This window comes from Equus caballus, chromosome 30, assembly GCF_041296265.1.
Source record: "Equus caballus isolate H_3958 breed thoroughbred chromosome 30, TB-T2T, whole genome shotgun sequence".
Lineage (NCBI taxonomy): Eukaryota > Metazoa > Chordata > Mammalia > Perissodactyla > Equidae > Equus > Equus caballus.
In genome coordinates this window covers 12732880-12756096 of record NC_091713.1, presented here as the reverse complement: position 1 = coordinate 12756096, position 23217 = coordinate 12732880, and the positions used below count along the sequence as shown (strand labels likewise).

General features: G+C 46.4%; 1 protein-coding gene across 1 annotated transcript in view; it reads left to right on the top strand.

The window, feature by feature from the left end:
- The window catches only part of FMN2 (formin 2), a 342454-nt gene that overhangs the window by 17063 nt on the left and 302174 nt on the right, over positions 1-23217 (top strand). Inside the window, exon 2 of the mRNA XM_023632505.2 lies at positions 18167-18333. Coding sequence (XP_023488273.2) covers positions 18167-18333 — 167 coding nt within the window. The remainder of the gene's footprint in view (positions 1-18166; positions 18334-23217) is intronic.

Below are 23217 nucleotides of genomic sequence, written 5' to 3'. Positions count from 1 at the left end.
CATATTTCAGCCCTTGATTAATTGAAGTTGCATAATTTCTTTTTTTCTCTTCTTCAGGAAGAAAGTCTTGACGGAGGCCAAAATCAAACTTTAGCTTTGTATGGGGGCCGGCCCTGTAGTGTGCTGACTCAGTTCGTGTGCTCCGCTTCAGTGACTGGAGTTTGCTGGTTTAGATTGTGGGTGTGGACCTACACACCGCTCTTCAAGCATGCTGTGGCAGCATCCCACATAGAAGAATAGGAGGACTTGCAACCAGGATATACAACTATGCACTGGGGCTTTGGGGAGAAGAAAGAAAAAAAAAAGGAGGAAGATTGGCAACAGACGTTAGCTCAGGGCCAGTTTTCCTCAAAGAAAAAATTTGCATACGTTTTAATGGACTGTGTAGTGACTGGTCAGAGCTCTCTGTACTAAGTCCTTTTTTGAATGCTCTGTGTCCATGTGACGTTTTATTGTTGTTAATGTTCAGCATATTTTTTACTGTTCTTCTCCATATTTTTGGTGTCAGCTAACAAAAATGCATCAACCATGAGTCCCATTCACCACACAGAGCAGTCAGCTTCCTCAAAGCCATTATGAAGACTCGTTACAGGCAGTTACTCTTGAGGACTCAAATCGGAAGCTCGCAGATCTGCACGCAATCTGCACGTGTCTTGTAAAGTTAAGATGTCTAAGTGTTTCTTCCTTCCCTGAAATTCTGAGCTTGATGATGTGCTGGGAGGAAGGGAGCTTCCTGCAGGAGTGTCTCGATCTGTGCTCCCCATGGTTCCGTGAGTTCTGATTACTCCACGGGGAGCGGAGAGCTTCTCCTCGTTTTTGTCGGAAGCCCTTCAGGAGCTGTGGTCATCTTCTCTGCAGCTGGGGTCTGGGGTCAGTTATCTTCACGTGTCCTGTGACTTGTCCAGCCATTTGCCTGCATGTTTCTCTTCTTTTCTCGAGACAATGCTAGGTATTTATATTCATAAGAGTCTTCCCTTTACTATAAAACTTGCAGCATTTTGAATCTGAAACTAGACGTGTTAGTAATTTCTCTTCCATCGTAATTGGCCTCCTTATCTGTTTTTTCTTCTTTATCCACCACAGGCCATTAGTGTGTGCTGATGTGTAATATGTGATATCTCTGTATTCACTGACATCATACGCTTAAGCAATTATCATTAATGTCTAACTTTGGATTTGCTTGTCAGCAACCTTATTTCCTCTTACGATTTCAATTGGTAGATAATGTGGGCTTTCAGGGAAAGTTCATTAGATAAATATGTCTGACCTATAATAGCAGCAAAAAGTTTAACATAATGAGATTTCTGTTTAATTCTCAGTTTGCATAAGATGCATGGCTTGGAAGAAACAAACTTATGTTGACACCTTTCAAAATATAGCAGTTATTTTCTGTTCATCCTTCAATCATTAAAAAATACACAAAAGGAGAAAAAAATCAGTGACATGTTCGTAGGCTGTTAAAATATAAATTTAAAACAGGTGATTATAAGTGAATGATACTGTGGGAGATAAAACAATACAAAACTCCCACTTCACCCTCCCCTGGGTCTGACCTTGGATATATTCCTCAAGGCTTTGGGCTTTGGTTTCTTTGCAGGCAAAATTAGAGGATTGAGCCAAATAAGCTGTAAGGTTTCTTTTGGCTCTGAAATACTGAAAATTAAAAGTAGTGGTTTGTCACTGAGTAATTTAATCCTAATAACGACAAAAAGTTATTAGTATTTGGGCTCAATAAAAACAGAAAAGTTACATGCATCCTCGAGGCTAGTGGAAAAAAGTCTCCTGTTGTCTCATGGGAAGGCTTCTGTGTGGAAGTTTCTATTCCTGTTTGGGCACTTTATTGTCCCCAAAGATGCAGAAAGAGCGAGGCTCTCCCTGCCGTGTTGTCACTGTTAGGAGCTGCACCCTGCGTCTCTTCTGCAAGGGGACCCCCTGCGTTGTCGTGTGGTGTTCTGAGTGGTTAAGGACAGTTCCTCCTGACTCTATGCTCTGTTGGGTCCAGGACGTTCTTTGGCAAATCACAGGCTCCTAAGTACTTTACATCTTGTCTTTGCTGCCTTTTCCCCCCAGTTCCCGTAAGGATGTTTAATTAAGATGGTGTGTCCTAAATAGGCTGCTTTGAAAGTGTGCCTTCTTAAGCTGTGGTCCCTGTGACTGGATTGTCAGTCCCTGCAGGGCGCAGGCCGCGGGGACTCTTTCTTTCACATCTTAATACAGAATGTTGGTCAGAAGCTTTCCCGGAGCTGCTGGCCCTCTCAGAAGTGGAGGATGCCTGGAATGAAAATTAGGAGGGCAGAGTGTGCGTCTGCTTTTGGCACGGCCACTTTTCAGTCTTGTGACCTCAGGCAGATTCTAGAACCTTTTCGTTCTTCAGTTAGTGTCTTTGAAATTGTGGTGATAAATCCTTGCTCTGCTTCACAAAGCTGACAATGGAAGCGGAACTGTCTTTTACGTTGTATAGTTCTGTCCAAATAAAAGGCTTTCTACTTTTTATGGTGTCGCTGCTCACCGCCCCACAGAATCCAGTGCAGCCATGGATGGTGTCACGTCTTCCTGTGCGGGAGGGTCGCTGGCTGCCCTTGTTCTGATGTGGCTTCCCTGGGCTGCTGTTTCCATGTTCATCTCCCCTGGGATTTTTGCTTAGCCATGGGAGGGCAGTGTTTGTAGAAGGGGTATGGCTGCAGAGCTGTTCACGCCCTTTATTAACGGGGGTGCCTAAGCATCTGTGGAGCAGGGGGGTGGCAGAGATAACTGGAGAGCATTGGTGACTAGTAAGTTCCCTGACTGTCCTTGGGTGAATGTCATTTTAACATGAATTTAATAAATATGGTAAAACAGACAATGAATGATTTTTTTTATTAAAGTTCTAAAAGTTAACATCCTTGTGAAACTACAGTTGTACATTATTATTAGTCATGTTGTAGGTACACCACTTCACCCCTAGTGCCCTCCCCCCACCCCCCTTTCCCCTGGCAACCACCGATCAGTTCTCTTTGTCCATATGTTAACTACCACCTATGAGTGGAGTCATACAGAGTTCGTCTTTCTCTGTCTGGCTTATTTCACTCAACATAATACTCTCAAGGTCTATCCATGTTGTTGTGAATGGGACGACTTTGTCCTTTTTTATGGCTGAGTAGTATTCCATTGTGTGTGTGTGTGTGTGTGTGTGTGTATATAGCACAACTTCTTTATCCAATCATCAGTTGCTGGGCACTTAGGTTGGTTCCATGACTTGGCTATTGTGAATAATGCTGCAATGAAGATAGGGGTGCATGGAGCTTCTGGAATTGCTGATTTCAGGTTCTTAGGATATATACCCAGTAGTGGGATGGCTGGGTCATAAGGTATTTCTATTCTTAACTTTTTGAGGAATCTCCATACTGTTTTCCATAGTGGCTGCACCAGTTTGCATTCCCACCAACAGTGTATGAGGGTTCCCTTTTCTCGACATCCTCTCCAACATTTGTCACTCTTGGTTTTGGATATTTTTGCCATTCTAACAGGTGTAAGGTGATATCTCAGTGTAGTTTTGATTTGCATTTCCCTGATGGTTAGTGATGATGAGCATCTTTTCATGTGTCTATTGGCCATCCTTATATCTTCTTTGGAGAAATATCTGTTCATGTTCCCTGCCCCTTTAGTAATTGGGTTGTTTGATTTTTTATTGTTGAGTCGTGTGAGTTCTTTGTATATTATGGAGATTAACCCTTTGTCGGATAAATAACTTGTGAATATTTTTTCCCAATTAGTGGGTTGTTTTTTTGTTTCAATCCTGTTTTCCCTTGCCTTCAAGAAGCTCTTTAGCCTGATGAAGTCCCATTTGTTTATTCTTTCTATTGTTTCCCTCATGTGAGGGGTTATGGTGTCCGAAAAGATTCTTTTGAAGCTGATGTCAAAGAGTGTGCTGCCGATATTTTCTTCTAGAAGACTTATTGTTTCAGGCCTAATCTTTAGGTATTTGATCCATTTTGAGTTTATTTTAGTAAATGGTGAAAAAGAATGGTTGATTTTCATTCTTTTACATGTGGCTGTCCAGTTTTCCCAGCACCATTTGTTGAAGAGACTTTCTTTCCTCCATTGTAGGCCCTCAGCTCCTTTGTTGAAGATTAGCTGTCCATAGATGTGTGGTTTTATTTCTGGGCTTTCAATTCTGTTCCATTGATCTGTGCACCTGTTTTTGTACCAGTACCATGCTATTTTGGTTACCGTGGCTTTGTAGTATGTTTTGAAGTCAGGGATTGTGATGCCTCCAGCTTTGTTCTTCTTTCTCAGGATTGCTTTAGCAATTTGGGGTCTTTTGTTGCCCCATGTGAATTTTTGGATTCTTTGTTCAATTTCTGTAAAGAATGACATTGGAATTCTGATTGGGATAGTGTTGAGTCTGTAGATGGCTTTAGGTAGTATGGACATTTTAACTATGTTTATTCTTCCAATCCATGTGCATGGAATGTCTTTCCATCTCTTTATGTCATCGTCGATTTCTTTCAAGAAGGTCTTGTAGTTTTCGTTGTATAGATCTTTCACTTCCTTGGTTAAATTTATCCCAAGGTATTTTATTCTTTTTGTTGCGATCGTGAATGGGATTGAGTTCTTGAGATCTTTTTCTGTTAGTTCATTGTTAGCGTATAGAAATGCTACTGATTTATGTATGTTGATTTTATACCCTGCAACTTTGCTGTAGTAGTTGATTGTTTCTAATAGTTTTTCTATGGATTCTTTGGGGTTTTCTATATATAAGATCATGTCGTCTGCAAACAGTGAGAGTTTTACTTCTTCGTTACCTATTTGGATTCCTTTTATTTCTTTTTCCTGCCGAATAGCTCTGGCCAACACCTCCAGTACTATGTTGAATAAGAGTGGTGAAAGTGGGCACCCTTGTCTTGTTCCTGTTCTGAGAGGGATGGGTTTCAGTTTTTGTCTGTTGAGTATGACGTTGGCTGTGGGTTTGTCATATATGGCCTTTATTATGTTGACGTACTTTCCTTCTATACCTATTTTATTGAGGGTTTTTATCATAAATGGATGTTGGATCTTGTCAAATGCTTTCTCTGCATCTATTGAGATGATCATGTGGTTTTTGTTTCTCATATTGTTAATGTAGTGAATCATGTTGATTGACTTGCGGATGTTGAACCATTCCTGTGTCCCTGGTATAAATCCCACTTGATCATGGTGTATAATCTTTTTGATATATTGCTGTATTTGGTTTGCCAAAATTTTGTTGAGGATTTTTGCATCTATGTTCATCAGTGATATTGGCCTGTAGTTTTCCTTCTTTGTGTTGTCCTTGTCAGGTTTGGGGATCAGAGTGATGTTGGCTTCATAGAATGTATGAGGGAGTGCTCCATCTTCCTCAATTTTCTGGAACAGTTTGAGGAGGATAGGTATTAAATCTTCTTTGAATGTTTGGTAGAATTCTCCAGAGAAGCCGTCTGGTCCTGGACTCTTATTTTTGGGGGGGTTTTGATTACTGTTTCTATTTCTTTACTTGTGATTGGTCTATTCAGATTCTTTATTTCTTCCTGATTCAGTTTGGGTAGGTTATATGAGTCTAGGAATTTATCCATTTCTTCTAGGTTGTTCAATTTGTTGGCATATAGTTTTTCATAGTATTCTCTTATGATCCTTTGTATTTCTTCGGTATCTGTTGTGATTTCTCCTCTCTCGTTTCTAATTTTATTTATTTGAGACTTCTGTCTTTTTTTTTTAGTGAGTCTGGCTAAGGGTTTGTCGATTTTGTTAATTTTTTCGAAGAACCAACTCTTTGTTTCATTGATCCCTTCTACTGTCTTTTTCGTTTCAATATCATTTATTTCTGCTCTAATTCTTATTATTTCCCTCCTTCTACTGACTTTGGGCTTTGTTTGTTCTTCTTTTTCTAATTCTGTTAGGTGTCATTTGAGGTTGTTTATGTAAGATTTTTCTTGCTTATTGAGGTCAGCCTGTATTGCAATTAATTTCCCTCTTAGGACTGCCTTTGCTGCGTCCCAAATAATTTGGTACGGTGTGTTTTCATTTTCATTTGTCTCCCGATAATATTTGATTTCTTCTTTAATTTCTTCAATAATCCATTGTTTGTTCAGTAGCATGTTGTTTAGTCTGCACATTTTTGGCCCTTTCCCAGCTTTATTCTTGTAGTTGATTTCCAGTTTCATAGCATTGTGATCAGAAAAGATGCTTGATATTATTTCAACCCTCTTGAACTTATTGATGCTTGCTTTGTTTCCCAAGATATGGTCTATTCTTGAGAATGTTCCATGTGTACTTGAGAAGAATGTGTAACCTGCTGTTTTTGGATGAAGTGTCCTATATATATCTATTAGGTCCATCTGATCTAATTCTTCATTTAATTCTATAATTTCCTTGTTGATTTTCTGTCTGGATGATCTGTCCATTGGTGTTAATGGTGTGTTGAGGTCCCCTACTATTATTGTATTGCTGTTGATGTCTCCTTTTAGGTTTGTTAATAGTTTCTTTACGAATTTTGGTGCTCCTGTGTTGGGTGCGTATATATTTATAATTGTTATGTCATCTTGGTGGAGCGTCCCTTTTATCATTACATACTGCCCCTCTTTGTCTTTCTTTATCTATTTTGCTTTGAAGTCTACTTTGTCTGATATAAGTATGGCAACACCTGCTTTCTTTTGTTCATTATTGGCTTGGAGTACTGTCTTCCATTCCTTCACTCCGAGCCTGTGTTTGTCTTTGGAGCTGAGGTGTGTTTCCTGGAGGCAGCATATTGTTGGGTCTTGTTCTTTGATCCATCCTGCCACTCTGTGTCTTTTGATTGGAGAGTTCAATCCATTCACGTTTAGAGTGATTATTGAAACGTGGGGGCCTACTGTTGCCATTTTATCACTTGTTTTCTGGTTCTTTTGCATTTTGTCCTGATGGAGAGCTGTTACTTTGTGTTATTGTCCTTCTGCTTATCTCCTTTGTTCTGGATTTTGTAACCCCTTTCCTTTTTTTGATTTTTCAGGAATGAGTTTCTTCCTGAGCAGTTCTTGAAGAGGAGGTTTTGTGGTGATGAACTCCCTTAACTTTTGTTTATCTGGGAAAGTTTTTATTTCTCCATCGTATTTGAAGGATATTTTTGCTGGGTAGAGTATTCTTGGCTGCAGGTTTTTGTCCTTCAGAGTTTTGAATATTTCATTCCAATCTCTTCTAGCCTGTAAGGTCTCTCCTGAGAAATCTGCTGATAGCCTTATGGGGTTTCCTTTGTAAGTTATTTTCTTCTGCCTGGCTGCCCTTAGTATTTTCTCTTTGTCATTGACTTTTGCTAGTTTCACTACTATATGTCTTGGGGTTGGTCTTCTTGCGTTAATAAAGTTTGGAGATCTATTGGCTTCTGTGACGTGAAGTTCCATCTCTCTTCCCAAGTTTGGAAAGTTCTCAGCTATTATTTCTTTGAACAGGCCTTCTGACCCCTTCTCCTTCTCTTCTCCCTCTGGTATACCTGTAATCCTTATGTTGCATCTCCTAATTGAGTCGGATAATTCTCGGAGAGTTTCTTCATTTCTTTTTAGTCTTAATTCTCTCTCCTCCTCTGCCTGCAGCATTTCTATATTCCTGTCCTCCAAATTGCTAATTCTGTCCTCAATATTATCGACCGTACTGTTCAGAGAGTCCAGATTTTTCTTAATCTCCTCCATTGTGTTCTTCATCTCCAGTATTTCTAATTGATTCTTCTTTATAGTGTCAAGCTCTTTTGTGACATAGCTCCTGAACTCATTGAGTTGTCTATCTGAATTCTCTTTTAGGTCGTTGAGTTTTTTTATAATGGCAGTTTTGAAATCATCGTCATTTAGGTTATAGATTTCATTGCCTTTGGGATTGTTTTCTGGGTGCTTATCATTTACCTTCTGTTCTGGAGATTTAATATATTTTTTCATACTACTTTATGGCGTGGATTTGTGCCTCCTCGTAGAGATACAGTTTAGTCGCTGCTTCCACTTGTTGCGTCTGGTGTGTGTAGGGGGCAGCTGTTTAGACTGCCCCAACCAGGAACCCTGTCAGCTGTTACTGACTGGGCCTGGACCCCTCCTCGTAGTCACAGTGGTCCTGTGGGGTCCGTTGTTGGTTTTGGGGGCAATTGCAAGGGGGCCTCAGGCTGCTGGTGCCTAGTGCTGCAGCCCACCTAGACGCGCTCCCTCCTTGTGGTCTGCAGTGGTGTTGTGGGCTTTCCCATCAACCAGGAGCAGGATCACCTGTAATGTCCGATTTGTCCCTAACAGAGCCCACCAGATCACACTTGTCCACTATAGGTCCCAGCAGAGCTATGGGTATCTTCTGTAGTCTGTCGTTAGCTCACCTAGCTGTGCTGCTTTTGCCCCAGGGCCTTCCTGCCTTGCGATTGCCAGTCGGGACCTCTCCACTAGTGCTGTGCAGAGGCTTTCGCTGATGCTGCTGTAAGAACCTGGAGATCCCCCCTGGGCTATGTAGCCGTTTCACCGGAGCTCTGCTCTGCCCCACTTCACTCTCACGGGATCTCTGGGAGCCCCTTGCCTCGTCTGGGACACGGCCAGAGTCCGTGGGCCTGGCGGTGGCTTGTAAGCTGCTGCCTTGTGGGGAATTCTGCTCTAGGGAGCTTCCTGGAGTTCTGAATGCTGGGCGGGGCCACCCTGCCAATGGCGAGCAGAGGCCCTCCCTGCTGGAGGGGTGCAGGACCCTGGAGCAACCCCCCAGGCCGCAGAGCCGGGTGTTGGAGCTCCACCCAGTCCCCAAGCACGTCCACGGGAAGTCCGGGCACCCCCTTTACCAACCTGTGTGCAGGAGACCGTGAGCCCAGTGGCAGCTTGTGGCCTGGAGCCTCCCCAGGGGATCCTCCCACTGGGAGCTTCCCTTTGTCCTGGATTCTGGGCGTGGCCTCCCTGCTAATGGTGAGCAGAGGCTTTCCCTGCCGGGGAGATGCGGACCCCGGAGCCCTCCTCCGTGCCACAGAGCCAGGTGCTGGAGCTCCAACCGTCTCCCCAAGCACGTCTACAGGAAGTCCGGGCGCCCCCTACACCAAGCCGTGCGCTGGAGACCGTGAACCCAGCGGCAGCTTGTGGTCTGGAGCTGCCCTGGGGGGATCCGCCCGCCGGGAGCTTCCGTTTGTCCTGGATTCTGGGCATGGCCTCCCTGCTAATGACAAGCAGAGGCTTTCCCTGCCGGGGAGATGTGGGACCCCGGAGCCTTCCCCGCGCAGCAGAGCCAGGCGCTGGAGCTCCAGCTGTGTCCCCAAGCACATCTACAGGAAGTCCGGGTGCCCCCTGCCCCGAGCCGTGTGCCTGAGACTATGAGCCCAGTGGCAGATTGCAGTCTGGAGCCGCCCCGGGGGATCCACCCACCAGGAGCTTCCCTTTGTCCTGGATTCTGGGCATGGCCTCCCTGCTAATGGCGAGCAGAGGCTTTCCCTGCCGGGGAGATGCGGGGCCCCAGAGCCTTCCCTGGCGCTGCAGAGCCAGGCGCTGGAGCTCCAACTGTGTCCCCAAGCACGTCTACGGGAAGTCCGAGCGCCCCCTGCACCAAGCCATGTGCCGGAGACCATGAGCTCAGTGGCAGCTTGCCGTCTGGTGCTGTGCCGGGCCCACCAGGAGCTTCTCTTTGTTCTGGCTTCTGGGCGGGGCCTCCCTGCTAATGGCGAGCGGAGGCCTTCCCTGCCGGTGGGTGTGGGACCCTGGGGATTTCCCCCTGGGCTTAAGTGTGATCACAGGGGGCTTGGGTAGGGGTGTTGTCACCTGTTTCCACCGTTGCTCCGCTGGTGAGTGCACGCTCCTGCCCTAGGTGTGTGGCGATGCTATGGGGGAGTCTGCTGGAAGAGAGCCTCCTGCAGGAACTAGGCTGTCCAGGGGTCGGGGGTTGGGGGTCGGAAAGTTTTCACCTATTTCCACCTCCTCCTGGGAGAAAGTCCGTCCACCTTCCGATGTGTAGTAGCACGAGACTTTTAGGCGTCTTGAGATGCTATCTGGATATCCTTTGTTAATCGGTGAATGTCCAGTTAGTTGTAGATTCGACGTGGGAGAGACAAAGAAGACCCCTCACTCCGCCATCTTGGTCCCGCCCCCCAATGAATGATTTTTTTAAACAGAAGTTAGGAATTGTAGCAAGCAGAGCCTTCAGTATTACTTGTGATATAATTAAAATCCACTGAATATTAAAAAAAGAACCCAAACTTGGTGGATGAAGATATTTTAATCTGTGCTCACTTTGCTTAGTATACTTTAAGGCTTTTAGATTATGGTACAGTCTATGATTCCACGTTTACTTATGATTTCCTTCCTTTAGGTTGAACCAAATTTTTATTTACCCCGTTTGTAAAGTGAGCCTTTGAACCATATCTTGATAAAAATGATAACAGACAACATGTATTGGGCACTATGTTAAGCCCCGTACAAAAGTTATTTTGTTTAATTCTCACAACAGTCCTAGGAGGTAATGAGGATGATTATTTCATTATAGGTGAGGAAACCGAGGCTTAAGAGAGGTTGAGTGACTTGTCTGAGGCTGTCGTGGCTGGAGCAGTGGTGGCCCCGGGATGGGCACCGAGGCCGTTGGCTTCCGGGGCTCAGGCTCGGCTGCGGCACCGTCCTCTCTCCCTGGACATGCTGCGTGAGGGCTGGTGATGACAGCCAGGTGTTTTCAGTGGAAGGGAATGGGCGGAAAAGGGGACACTCTCTATTCTATAAAAAATGAGAGAGGTACCTGTGGGCGTGCCCTTCTGGATTTCTTCAGGCTGTAAGTTAGCTGTGGGGGGTGTGGTGAATGAGCCTTTCCTGGATAAAGACGTTGTGACCCTGGACAAAGCACCTGACACCTTGGGCCTCCATTTCCCAGGTTATAAAATGAAGGTCAGAGGCTGGGTGGAAGGGTAGAAAGACTGCCCCTGCCGCTGGGTCTTTCATTTGGATGGAGAGGCGGGGAGGAGAAAGAGGGAGCCTGAGAAGCTTTGCCCCTCTCCTGCCCAGGTACTTAGAGTCATCCATTCACCAGAAACCACTTCTTCTGCCCCTGTGGAGCTTATAGCAGGCTGCTGTGGAGAATGGCTTTATCGGCCTTTGGGAATGTTCAAGTTTTAGTGTCCCTGCGGCTCCACGGGGAGCGTGGCCTGGGCAGCCGGGGAGCCCAGTTCTCCCTTCATCCGTGCTGCCATCCGTGCTTCCGTGGTAAGTGACCCAGGACTGCGTGCGCTCAGAGGGGCCTCCCTGGCTGACCTGCGCCCTTGGCCCTGGGAGCCGACCCCCGTGCAGGCACGTCCTCCAGCTCCTGCCTCGCCCGCTGTCCGTTTTTCATGAATTGTTCGTTCAGCAAATAGGTTTTTGGCAAATTGACTTAAAGCTGCTTTGCACGTGGTAAGAGCTCAGTAAATGTTGTTGATGAAATAATGAATGAAAGTATGAAGTGAAACGAGGCTTTGAATAACTGAACACTTAAGAAAGTTATGCTTACTCATGTTCTGGGCCCAGTTATTTTTGTTTGTTGTTGTGACCAACACATCTCAGTCTAGGAGCAAAGTGAGGGGACTGGGAGTTATGGGGCGCCCTGACTGTGTCTGTGTGGTGGTGGGGACGGGGAGGCGGCTGAGGGGACCTGGGGGCCTCAGTTGGCCTGGTCCCAGCCGGTTTGTACGGTTATGCAGCGAGGTGGGTTCAGAGGCTGGAGGTCAGCTCATTCTGTCCAGTTCAGATTCAAGGCAGGCTGTGTAGGAGGCCAGTGGGTCTCGATTAAACGCCCAGTCACCAACTGAGAAGAAAAACAGAAGTTCATGTCTGTGTCCACCGCCCTGCCCTGGTCAGATCACATCCCCTGGTCAGACGGGGAGTTGGTCCAGTCCAGCTAGGGGCAGGTCCTGGAAAACAGAAAAGTTTCATGTTCCTACCACAGTGATTTGACTCTTGAATAAACTGAATTCATGTCTGCAGAAGCAGGAACGTACCTTGCATAGCTTTGCAGTCTTGTTTATTTCACATACTATTTGTGATACATTTTTCCTGTCGTTAAATCTTTTTAATAGTGTGATTTAAGGTATTTATTGTGAAAATTTGATCCTACATACAAGTAGAGGTGTTTTGAAGCCCCTCGTAGCCATCCCCAGCTTCAACATCTGTCAGTATGGTCAGTGCCAGAATAGTTTCCTCTGCCTCCCCTCCCCGCTGCTGCCACCCGCTTTCTTGTGGAATAATTTGGAACAAATTCCAGGCATCATGTAATTTTAATCTCAAATACTTTAGTATGCATCTCAAAAAGGACTTTTTAATATGCCACAGTGTCAGTATTATATTGAATGCAAATAGAATTCGTTGTTTAGTATTATCTGGTAACGCGTCTGTTGTCAGAACTCTCTGATGCCCTAGACTGGAAGTGTGGTCCAGTCGAACACGTGGTTCGATTCGTGCTCAGTTCTCTTCTCTCTTTCCCCAGGAGTTGGGGCTTGCACGTGTACATCATGGGCAGTGTGTGTACTCTCTAGTCCCCACATCAGGAGGCTCGTAATGGCTGCTTTGCTCAGTTGTACTGAAGCTGTGAGTGATTCGTGGGTTCGGCAATGACAGCTTGATCCCTTCTTTGCGGATTTTTCAATTGACCTTTTCTCTTATGGGTTTCCCATCCATTTGCTCTTCATTAAGTGAACCATTAGGGATTGCAAAATGGTGATTTTCTGATTCTGTCATTTCTTTTGCACTTTTTGGCTGGGATTTTTTATATTGACAATTTTTCCTTATTCACTAGGTATGTTTTATTAGCCTGAAATACAGTTCATACCGTACAGGCAGGATAAATGCTTCATTGATTTCCCGTTAATTCTCTGTTCTCAGTGATGATTGGTGCCCTGGCATTCTCCAGCGATATCTGTTGTTTTATATTCTTTTTCATATAATCAATATGTTTAAGTCAATTGAATTATTATTCTAAAGCTAGAAGTAGCATGACTTTTAGTGGCTGTATAGTTAGCCATCATGTATATAAAGGCATTTTTAAAATTTTTAACCCATGTCTTTATTGTTGGACATTTTAGTTTCTTTCTCTTTTTTCTACTGTTAACAGTCTGTTTATTATAGTACCAGGACCTGTGCTGAGCACTTTCCACACAGTGTCTCATTTAATCTCCACAATAACCCTGTGATGCATCATTCTTTGAATATACCTCTGAGTGTTTACCTAGAATAGACTTCCAAAGCTGAATTTTTGGGTCAAGAGGTGGACATTTTAAGACCATGGACACATATTGCCAACCTGCCCCTGAAGCTTCCTGGTCCATGCTGGTGTCTGCTTCCGGGCGTCGGGCCACCTTGAGTCCAGCTGAGGGGTAGTGGAGGAAAAACACTGGTAAGCTCACGGCCGGTTCAGTGGTCCTTGGAATTCTCATCTTCTCCCCACCCTGCCACTGCTCTGATGCGTTCTTTGCGGCTCCCTTAGCAGCCTTGCGCATTTTGTCTCCGTGTGGTGTCACTTCTGCCAGGGTCTGTTGATGAGTCACGAAAGCCTGCCCAGTTTCCTGGGGAGGAGTGTGTATACACTGGGTGAGACTGTAGGAGAGAATATGGGACAAGTTGAGAGAAGAAGCCGCAGGGTGAGCGAGGAGCACTCGCACATTGATGTGTTGAGTAGGGAAGCCGGAGAGGGGCCTCAGAGACAATGGCCAGGGAGCTAGAGAAAATAGAGGGAGGCGTCCTGAAGATGAGAGGACAGTGTTTTAAGGAGTAAGAGTGGGTCAACAGTAAAAATTTTCCGAGGGATTGAGAAATTGAGTAAGATGAAGACAAATGTTAGTGTACTGTGTTGGCTGCCGGTTTCTGTCGCATTGTGGGGACGAAGTCAGATGTGACTTCCAAAATAGACGTTTCAGGTTGGATGGCTGAGCCAGGAGTGAGGGGGTGGACGGAGCCAGTGTAGGTAATTCTGGCTCATAGTTTTGATGTGGAAGAAAACTGAGAAGTGGGACCGTAGCTGGGGGTGAGGAGTGATGTGGGCTCAAGGGAGATTTTTTTTAATGAGGCATGTTTTGTGTGATTCTGGAAATGTCCAGTAAAGAAGGAAATGTTCATGATTTGGGAGAGAGAAGGAACAGTTAAGAAGTGAAGTCCCGCGTGTGCCACAAGGAATTCAGTGCAGACACACGGGGAAGAGCTCGCTGTCGTCTGGAGCAGGGCCTGTGTCCACCGTGAGGAGAGAGGCAGAGAGGGTGAAGGCGTGAGTGTTTGCGTATTTGCAGTTTGTCCCAGATGCTTCCATTTTCTCAATAAATCGTTTGAGAAGATCATCCTCTCGTCATTGGAAAGAGTGGGTTAAGGGGGGAGAAACTGCATGAAGTTGTGTTGGAGACTGGAAGCTTAGCAGAGAATGTGGGGCAGAAGTGGGCCTCATTGAGGTTTATGTCTTGATCTTAAAGGGAAAACAGGCCACACGTGGGTCTTTCTGTCACCGTGTCGAGTTGCTCAGGTGCAGGCAGAGAGAAAGTGGAGGGCTAGGCTTGGACGAGTTAAGGTTTACCAGCCTGAGAGGGTGGAGGGAGAGGGACGAGGAGCTGATGTGCTGTGGGATTTGATTGGAGTCGGGGAGCATGGAATGCAAGCGGGTGAGGAAGGAATGAGGGATCCTGTGACACTGGTAGGAACGACTGATTCAAGGGCCATGTGGAGGATGGAGCTTTAGAGGGGCTTCTGGAATAAGAAGCTGAAACCATAGAAGGTAGTGGCCAGGGATTTGATGTTTCTTCCGGACACTTGTACATATATTGATTCCTTTATGATCAAAAGTTAATTGATCACCTACTGTGTGCCAGGGCCATCTCAAGGTCGTGGGTAAAAGGTGGTGACCGAAAAGCAGAATCTGCTAAAATGGGGTCTATTCCATGGGGGGGAGACACACCACAGACTCACATGAATCCCAGGGCTGAACTCTCTGAAGCGTAGAGGGGAACGATGGGAAAAGTGACAGGTGTGCTGTGTTAGAAAGGTGGTCAGGAGATGCTCTTGGTAGAAGTGACAACTGAGCAGAGACATAAATGAAATGAGAGGGAGAGTTGTTCAGTCCCTGGAGAAGAGCATTCTCGTCGGAGGCAGCAAGGGTAGAGAGCTCAGTGTTCAAGGAGGAGAAACCAGCAGGCAGGAGCAAAGGGAAGGAGGGACCGGGCAGCCAGCGGAGCATTGGCGTCAGCTGTGACGTTGGGCTTGTGGGGGGGTGCAGGTCTTGATAATGACATGGGAGTGGGTCATCAGCGGGGGTGGAGGAAACACTGGCTGGAGGCACGGACTCAAGGTCTGGGATGAGTTATCTCCCTGAATGTCGGTGACAGTGGTGACAGGAGTATGGGTGGAAGACAGGGCAGTTGAGTCAGGAGGGGAAGCATTTAGTGAATGGGGGAGGGGATGACAAGAGGTGAGTGGATGGCAGAAAGGAGAGGGGTGGCAGGTGGTCTAGCCAGTGGCAGGAGTTTCAAGGGAGCTGATGGTTTTGAAGGAGAACAAGTCATTGGAAAGCACCCGTGGGGAATGAGGACATTGCCCACCTGCTTCCTGTGCCTAAGGTACGTGGGATTTGACACAGCTGTCTCCATCTGACTGGACCGAGAGGAGGACTCAAGGGGAGGCCAGGTTACTGTTAACGCAGGAGGTGAAGTTCCCTTCAGAGGGAGCTTAAGGCGGGGTCTCAGCCATGGTGATTGTGCCACCAGGGGACATTTGACATTGTCTGGAGGCATTTTTGGCTGTTACCTGGAGGAGGGTGGATGTGCTGCTGACATCTAGTGAGTAGAGGCCAGTGACGCTGCTAAACATCCTACAGTGCACAGGACAGGCCCTGGAACACAGAATTATCGGGCCTGAGTTGTCAGTGCTGTTGCGGCTGAGAAACCTGGGTGAAGGATGGAGGGGTATTTGCTCATCAGAGAACCGAAGTTCCAGGGGGTTGTGCTCCCCTCTCTCCCACGTTGTTCTGTAGCCCTTTTCTTTTCTTTTTTAAATTCAAGCTGTTTCTTTTTTTATTTGAGGAAGGTTGGCCCTGAGCTAACATCTGTTGCCAGTCTCCCTCTCTTTTTTTCCTCCTCAAAGCTCCAGTACATAGTTATATATCCTAGTCGTAGGTCATTCTAGTTCTTCTATGTGGGACGCCGCCACAGCATGGCTTGGTGAGTGGTGCTAGGTCCATGCCTGGGCTCCGAACTGGTAAACCCCAGGCCGCCGAAGTGGAGTGCATGAACCTAATCACTACAGCACCAGGTTGGCCCCTGTAGCCCTTTTGATAATTTTTGGCTTGACATACACACACATATTTACTCACTCACACACACACACAGCCCTGTCTCCCTTATTTTCGGTCATAAACAGTATCTGTGTTGTAGGAAAGAACTATCAGTCTTCTGGCTGTTTTCACTCATACCGTGAGATGTGTAGAATGAGTACACTGTAATGCTAATTAATCACTTGAGAATAGATGGGTGTGGTTTTCTAGGTGTTTGGTTCCAGTTTGGTGCAGACAAACTTAAGTTCTGCAAGGAAAAAAAATTCCTTTATTTCCCCTCAAAAAATGTCCTGGGAGACTAAAGAATGTCCTCTAGTGACCTAAAGGAATGGAGAAAATAGAGAGGCCTCTTTTGCTCTGCTTTGTCATTCGCGTATCAGAGGTAGATTTTGAAATTAGTTTTGTTTTACAAACAAAAATAGGAAGAGGCATGAAAACTGCATGACTAGTGTCCTGACAGAATTCAGTATTTATTACATTGGAAATTCAGTTTTTGTGGCTGAAATAGAGACCTGGGCCTGGTTTGCACAGCCCCAAACTAAGGATGCTTTTTACATTTTTAAAGTTGTTAAAAACAAAACGAAACCAAGAATGCTCAGTAGAGACCTTTCGTGGCCCCCAGAGCCTAAAATATTTACTGCTTGGCACTTTACAGAAAAAGTTTGCTGACCCCTGCTTTAGGCTGACGTGTCATGTCCAGTTCTGACCGTGGTGTGAATGAGTCTTTGTCACAGAATCAGCAGTGTAGTCCTTCAGAAATCCTAAGAATATTTATTGATGCTTCTTATGTGCAAGTGGCCAGGTTTGCAGGATCTGTGTTGGCTATCAGAGAGTGTGTTTTAGTAAGGGGGGTGGCCAGTAAACATATAATTGCACAAATAATTAAACTAATGAATTACGCTAATGAGCTCTGAAAGGTGCCTGAAGAGTGTGGAGGGGTCACTGGAGGTTAGTCTGGGAAGTGACTGTCATCTAACTTTGAGGAATGAGTCCACTAATTAGAGGGCCAGGAGCAGGGCAAGAACGGAGGGGACAGTGTGGCCCTGGGGGGGGACCCTAGACATTTGCTGTTTCGATTAATGCAGAAACAGGCTAAATGAATGAGAGAGCGAGTGGTGTCAGAAATGGAGTGGGGACTGGACCTGTGGCTCGCAGCTCCGGCTGACCGTAGAACCACGTGAAGACAGTAGCATCCTGACCCCCAGTCCCACTTCCAGTCCTTCTCTGCTCCCGGGGAGTCGAGGTGCAGCTGGGATTGAGAACCATGGACGAGGTGGCCCGGCTCTCTCAGGTCCTCAGCCCGTGTCCTCTTCTCTTCGTGCCTCTCTTCTCTCTTTGTGTCTCTTTTATGGAAATTATAAAACACTGCAGTTGGGACCCACCCTAGAGTTCTGGTTCTGAGTCGCATGGGAAAATTGTCTCTCTCTCTCGTACTTTCCTCGTCAGGTGACTCACTTTGATGGCCAGCTCTCTTCCCTTCTCACGCTTGGTGCCTTTGCCTACCTCCCTGTCTCCTCATTCCGCGGCCCTCCCTATCACCATGCCGGAGACCGTCAATGTCCTGGACATGTCCTAGCGCAGCCGGTGGCCACTCACCGCTTCCTCAGCGATGTATCAGCAGGGTGAACAAGGAGAGGAAGGAAGGTTGCCAATGAAATCCAAGAGGCTGGGGTGCTGCTTCAGATGGGAGATGTGTGGCCCATAACGGGGCACATCCTCTTTGAGGGCAGGAGGTATTTTGGGGGATGGAGAGCCGGCCAGAGCTGCCCTGTCCCAAGTGGGGTCCCAGGCCTCAGTTTTCCGAGTTTGAGAGGCTGCTTTCTGCGCCCGGCAGTAGCCTTGGCAACGGTGTTGCTCACCGGCTGTGTTCACCTGGCCTGTCTCTGGAGAGTTCTGAGCCAGGTGATCTGTGAGCACTCCCTCTAACGACCTGTCTCCTCTGCAGGGCGAACTCTGTTGGAGAAGCTGTTCAGCCAGCAGGAGAACGGGCCCCCAGAAGAAGCGGAGAAGTTTTGCTCCCGGATCATCGCTATGGGCCTTCTGCTGCCTTTCAGCGACTGCTTCAGGGAGCCGTGTCGTCAGAACGCCCCGTCGAGTTCCGCTCCGTTTGATGTAAGTAGGAGGGTTCACTCCCGTCTGTCAGGCAGAGTGCGGTTGAAATGGCAGCTGTGCTGTGCGCCTGCCCAGTCACCCTGCAATTTAAAACCCAGCACGTGATGCAGGCCGTCGCCCCCAGCCGCTCGGTTGTCTGTTTCTACACTTTCCTTTTGGACTGGGGTATTCTTAAGTCTATTTGCCAAACCTCCTATTCCGAACAGATGGCCGCTCTGGACAGTCTCCAGCCTGCTTTAATCAGTGATGACTGTAAAATGGCTCGAGTCAGTGTTTCTGACCTTGCTGGTCATAGACGTTCCTGCAGAAGCTGCTCCCTAGGGAGTACTTTGTCCCAGTGGGCCGCAGGTTTCCATGGGCCCTAGACGGCTATTTCAGTGCGTTCATAGCTCATCTGTGTGCTGAACGTTGACATGAGGCAGCCTTGTCTGCTTCCTCCCCCAGCTCCCATTCACCCAGAGAGTTAACACTGCGGCACAGTAATTCCAAAGGCATATTCATAATTCATAACGAATATCAGCACAGCTGGATTGTCCTTTTCAAGCCAGAGCATTGCTAATCTTTCTCAGGTATGTGGTCCACGTGTGACATTGGTTGTGATGGGTAGGCATCTAAAACCCAGATATATAAGAATTTTCATGTATGAATTTCTTGTAAGAAAATTGAAGGTCCGGTGGGCTCACCGTGCGCAGCCGGGAATCTGTGAGGCAGAGCAGTGGGTCTCGTCCAGACGGGTTAGTAACGTTTGTTCCATTGCTTCTGACTGCTCCGCCTTATCAATGTTCACGCTATTGATCAAGGTTGGAAATAATGAGTTCTGAAAGATGATGAAAATGAGCCCCGGCTGGGATGATAGTCAATAATAAAATGTCTTATTCACCTGTTTTTCTTCTCTTCTTTACCCATTGTGACCTTTCGTCTTCCTTGACCTCCCTTGAGTATTAGGAAAATAAGTTGCATGAAATATCGTGAGATCTTCCTGGTTCTTCCCACCTGAAAGTCGATTCCCTGCATGTGCTGTGACTTGCAATACTTCCTTCTTAAGATCTAGTTATTTGTTTATTTTTTGATGACATAACAGCCAATCACTGCCTGGGAGATCTTTTTCTTCTCTGGGAAGAATTGGATAATTTAAATTTTTTCCTCCCTTCTCCTTTGTCCTTTGCAAGAGGTGTGTGTTATTATAGAGACAGAACCTGGAGGGCCGTGGTGGGCCAAAAGTGTTGGAGAAGATAGATCAGTTGGCACGTTGGGATTAAAGTATGTATGGTAGAAATGAAGGCAGGCACAAGCCATGTCTAATGGTTGCTTTTTGATTAAACTATTCCCAGATCGACTGCATTTCCTCCCTTAAAGCTCAGCGGTAAAGTCTTCTCACTCAGTAAATGCGGAATTGGAATAAACTGCAAAGAGGAGGTAATCCTGTTGTTTTCATCACTGACCTGGCTGCTTCTCATCCCCCTCACTCCACCCTCCCAGCCTCAGCCCTCCAGAGGGCCGCTGGGTGTGGCCGAGAGAGTGGAAAGCAGCAACAAATAAATAAGATCCCATGACAGTGTCTGAAGTAGAGCCTCAGGATGGGGCCTCTCTTCCCCCAACTTTCTGTGGTTGCCCTTTCTTCTTCCTGTGTTCCTTGGCTCTGTAGTCCTCTCTGCTTCTCCTGCCTAACTGGACGCAAAAGAAACAGGAACCTCCGTCCTCTAGTAAGAAGCGTCGGCCTGTCCTTCAGCAGCAGCTCAGGAGGGAGCGTGTGTTCACTGTGTGCCTCTCGAGGGGCGTCTTCAAACCCCAGAGGAGGTAACGGTACAGGCGTCGTGTAGGTGAGGGTCTAGTGGGGGGGTGGGGAGGAATCCTCTTAGCTGTGGGGAGAGAAGTTTCCCCTAATTAGTCTCTGCTGATTCCAGAAATCCCGCTGTGGGGAGGATTTCTAACCCACAGTTCTCTTGAGGATGGTTGCCTTGAGCACAGAACGCCCTGCGGGATGGGCTCCTGACTGGGCCCTTCCCTGGAGTCCCGCCCTCCCCTCTCATCTCACACGCGGAATTGGAGCCACAGAAGTTTGATCTGGGGTCTGACTGATGCAGTTGATGGATTCGCCTACTTCAGTCCACCCTTTTGACTTAGGCCCGTGTTATTTATGTATTTTTAGGGCGTAGCATTTTGCTTTAGAAATGCTATTCTATAGCATTTTCTAAATATGAAAGAACTTCACATTTTCTCTCACATGTTAACTTAAAATTTCAAGAACACTAAAAGGCAGAGAGCTTTGAGTGATCGTGTTAATTCATTCACAAGTGTTTACCAAATACTTTCTGCCTGCCAGGCAGTGTTTTAGGCTCCAGAGATGTGTAAGTGAGCAAGAGAAATAAGATTCCTGTTCTTCTGAGATTTGTATCCTCTTCACGGTGGAGACAGACAGATGAAACAACAACAACAACATATAAAAGCATAGATAATGAATGTATATCAGATTCTAATAAGGGCCACGAAGGAAAGAAACCCGAGTAATATGAAGGAGTGAATGGGGCTGGGGAGGGGCGAATGTGGAGGGAAGCCTCACTAAGGAGCCGTGAGGTGAGGCTGGAGGGAAGGCCATTCCAGGAAGCTCAAGTGGCAAGTGCAAAGGGCCTGGGGAGAGCACACGCATGAGCTAACAAGGCACAGCCTGAGGGCCCGTGTAGCTGAAGTTTCCTGAGATGAGGACAGAAAACAGAAAGGGCTCAGGAACCAGAACCTTCAAGGTCTTGAAAGCTCTGGAAGGAAAATGGATGTTTTGTTTGTGATTTGTGAGGTGGGAGCTTATGGCTGGGTCTGCGCAGGGGAAGACCATCTTTGTCCTGTGCTTCGCCTGGATCACCCGGCCTGGTCTTTGGGTAATAGAGTGAGTGCAGGGGCAGAAGCAGAGGTGGGAACACCAGGGGGTGTTGCGTAGTTGAGTGAGAGATGGTGGAGGGCGCTGGGGAGAGGATGGTGGTGAGGGCAGTGGAGGCGAGTCAGTGGGTGTGGGATGGACTCAGCAGGCAGAGCGGCTGGGACTTTTGGCGGCTTCGACGAGGACAGTGGGAAAGGGAAATCAAAGGTGACTTCCCGGTCCTTGGGTTTTTGTAGCTGGGTGGTGGTTGTGCCGTTTACTGAGATGGAGAAGACAGATCAGTTTTAGGAGGAAAATGCTGTGAGGACAGAACTGGTGCTCATGATACACTTTCCTTGAATAAAATTCTCTTTATTGAGAAAACTAATACGTAGCATATTACCTGACAAACATTAGCTTTGATTTTTGCTGCGTGGAATGTTATTGACTTTATTAGCTAATCAAAATTAGGGCCAAGATACTCAAAATTATTTCAACCACCACAAGGGGAGACGGCCTTCTTTGTAGTCAAGTTTTCATAAAACAGAGAGAAAGAATGAGCTCCTGGGGCCGACCCAGTGGCGTAGTGGTTAAGTTTGTGCACTCGACTCTGGTGGCCTGGGGTTCTCGGGTTCAGATCCAGGGCGCAGACCTACACACCACTCACCAAGCCATGCTATGGTGACATCCCACATACAAAATAGAGGAAGACTGGCACAGATATTAGCTCAGCAACAGTCTTCCTCAAGCAAAAAGAGGAGGATTGGCAACAGTTGTTAGCTCAGGGCCAATCTTCCTCATTAAAAAAAAAAGAAAAAAAGAATGAGCTCCTGTAAGGGCCTAAGAACATTGTCCAGTATCTTTTTCCTTTTCTGTTACTGATCTGGGACCTGGAAACTATCAGCTGACTTCTTATTCTCTGATAGTATCCTCGCCTTTGCCTTTTGCCTTTTGTTTGTTTCTGTCTTGTATCTCAGATAGAATTCTCAGCTGGAGCAGCTCTGAGGCCAGCAGGAGAAACCCGTGGAGAACTCTGCTGGCCGCCTGCTAGATTGTACTGCTGGGGTGTAGCTCACGGTGTTTTCTGGTGCTCTGAGGAAAACTTTTTCTTGAACCTGTTTTAGTCGTTCTCTCAAGTGTGAGGAAAAATATCTCCCCTGAATTGTTTGCCATGGTTTCCAACTCCTTAGAAATAGTAAAACCTTCATTTAGAACCACCATATGATTTGAAGCTTCGGGCCACTGCCCTGCCGCCAGTGGACAAGGCAGTGCCTGTCCTCAGCCTGTTGGTGGCTACAGGCCTGGGCCCATTGCCTGTTAGGTGTGGCTGGAGGTCATTTTGCAAGAACAAGTCCAGTATGTGGTCCCTTAAGATTCCTTTTCCTTCGAATGCCTTTATTGACATGGAGATCCCTTTTTCTGGGTCATGTGCATCCGCAGCTGTTTTCCAGCAAGCCGCAGTTATCTTACATAATTGTTGACTGTCCGTTAACTAGCTCTTCTAGGATTTCTTCAATCATAACTTTCTGTCAGATATCACATTCTTTTTACATCACAAAAAATAAGCGGGTTTACTTGGCTCAAGGATTTTGGCAGGAGTATGTGGTTACACCTACTTAATCCTTTAGAACTGATCATAAATGTCTGTCTGCTAGAATATTTTTGGATGCATGTTTTTGGATGCTGATCTTTTTGAGTTTGGCGGATCAGCTGATTTTGCTAAATATGTAGCGATCCCCGTTCTTCCCAGAGGGGCAGGAGCTCCTTGGTGTGTATGTAAGTGGACATGGGTTTGGATGAGTGTGTTAGTGAGGCTAGAATTAAAGAGAAGGAAGACGTGAACATTGAGGCCGAAAAGGAATAAAAGAAACATGATCTTGAACTTGTTGAAAGATAAGTCATTGATCAAACGAACGGCAGCCACTATCAGAAAACTAGTGAAATGTACTCTAGTCACCAGTAGCCAGAATGAAGAGGTGAGCCAACAGATAGAAATGAGTATTTGAATTGGAATTTGTTTTTGTTTTCAGAGC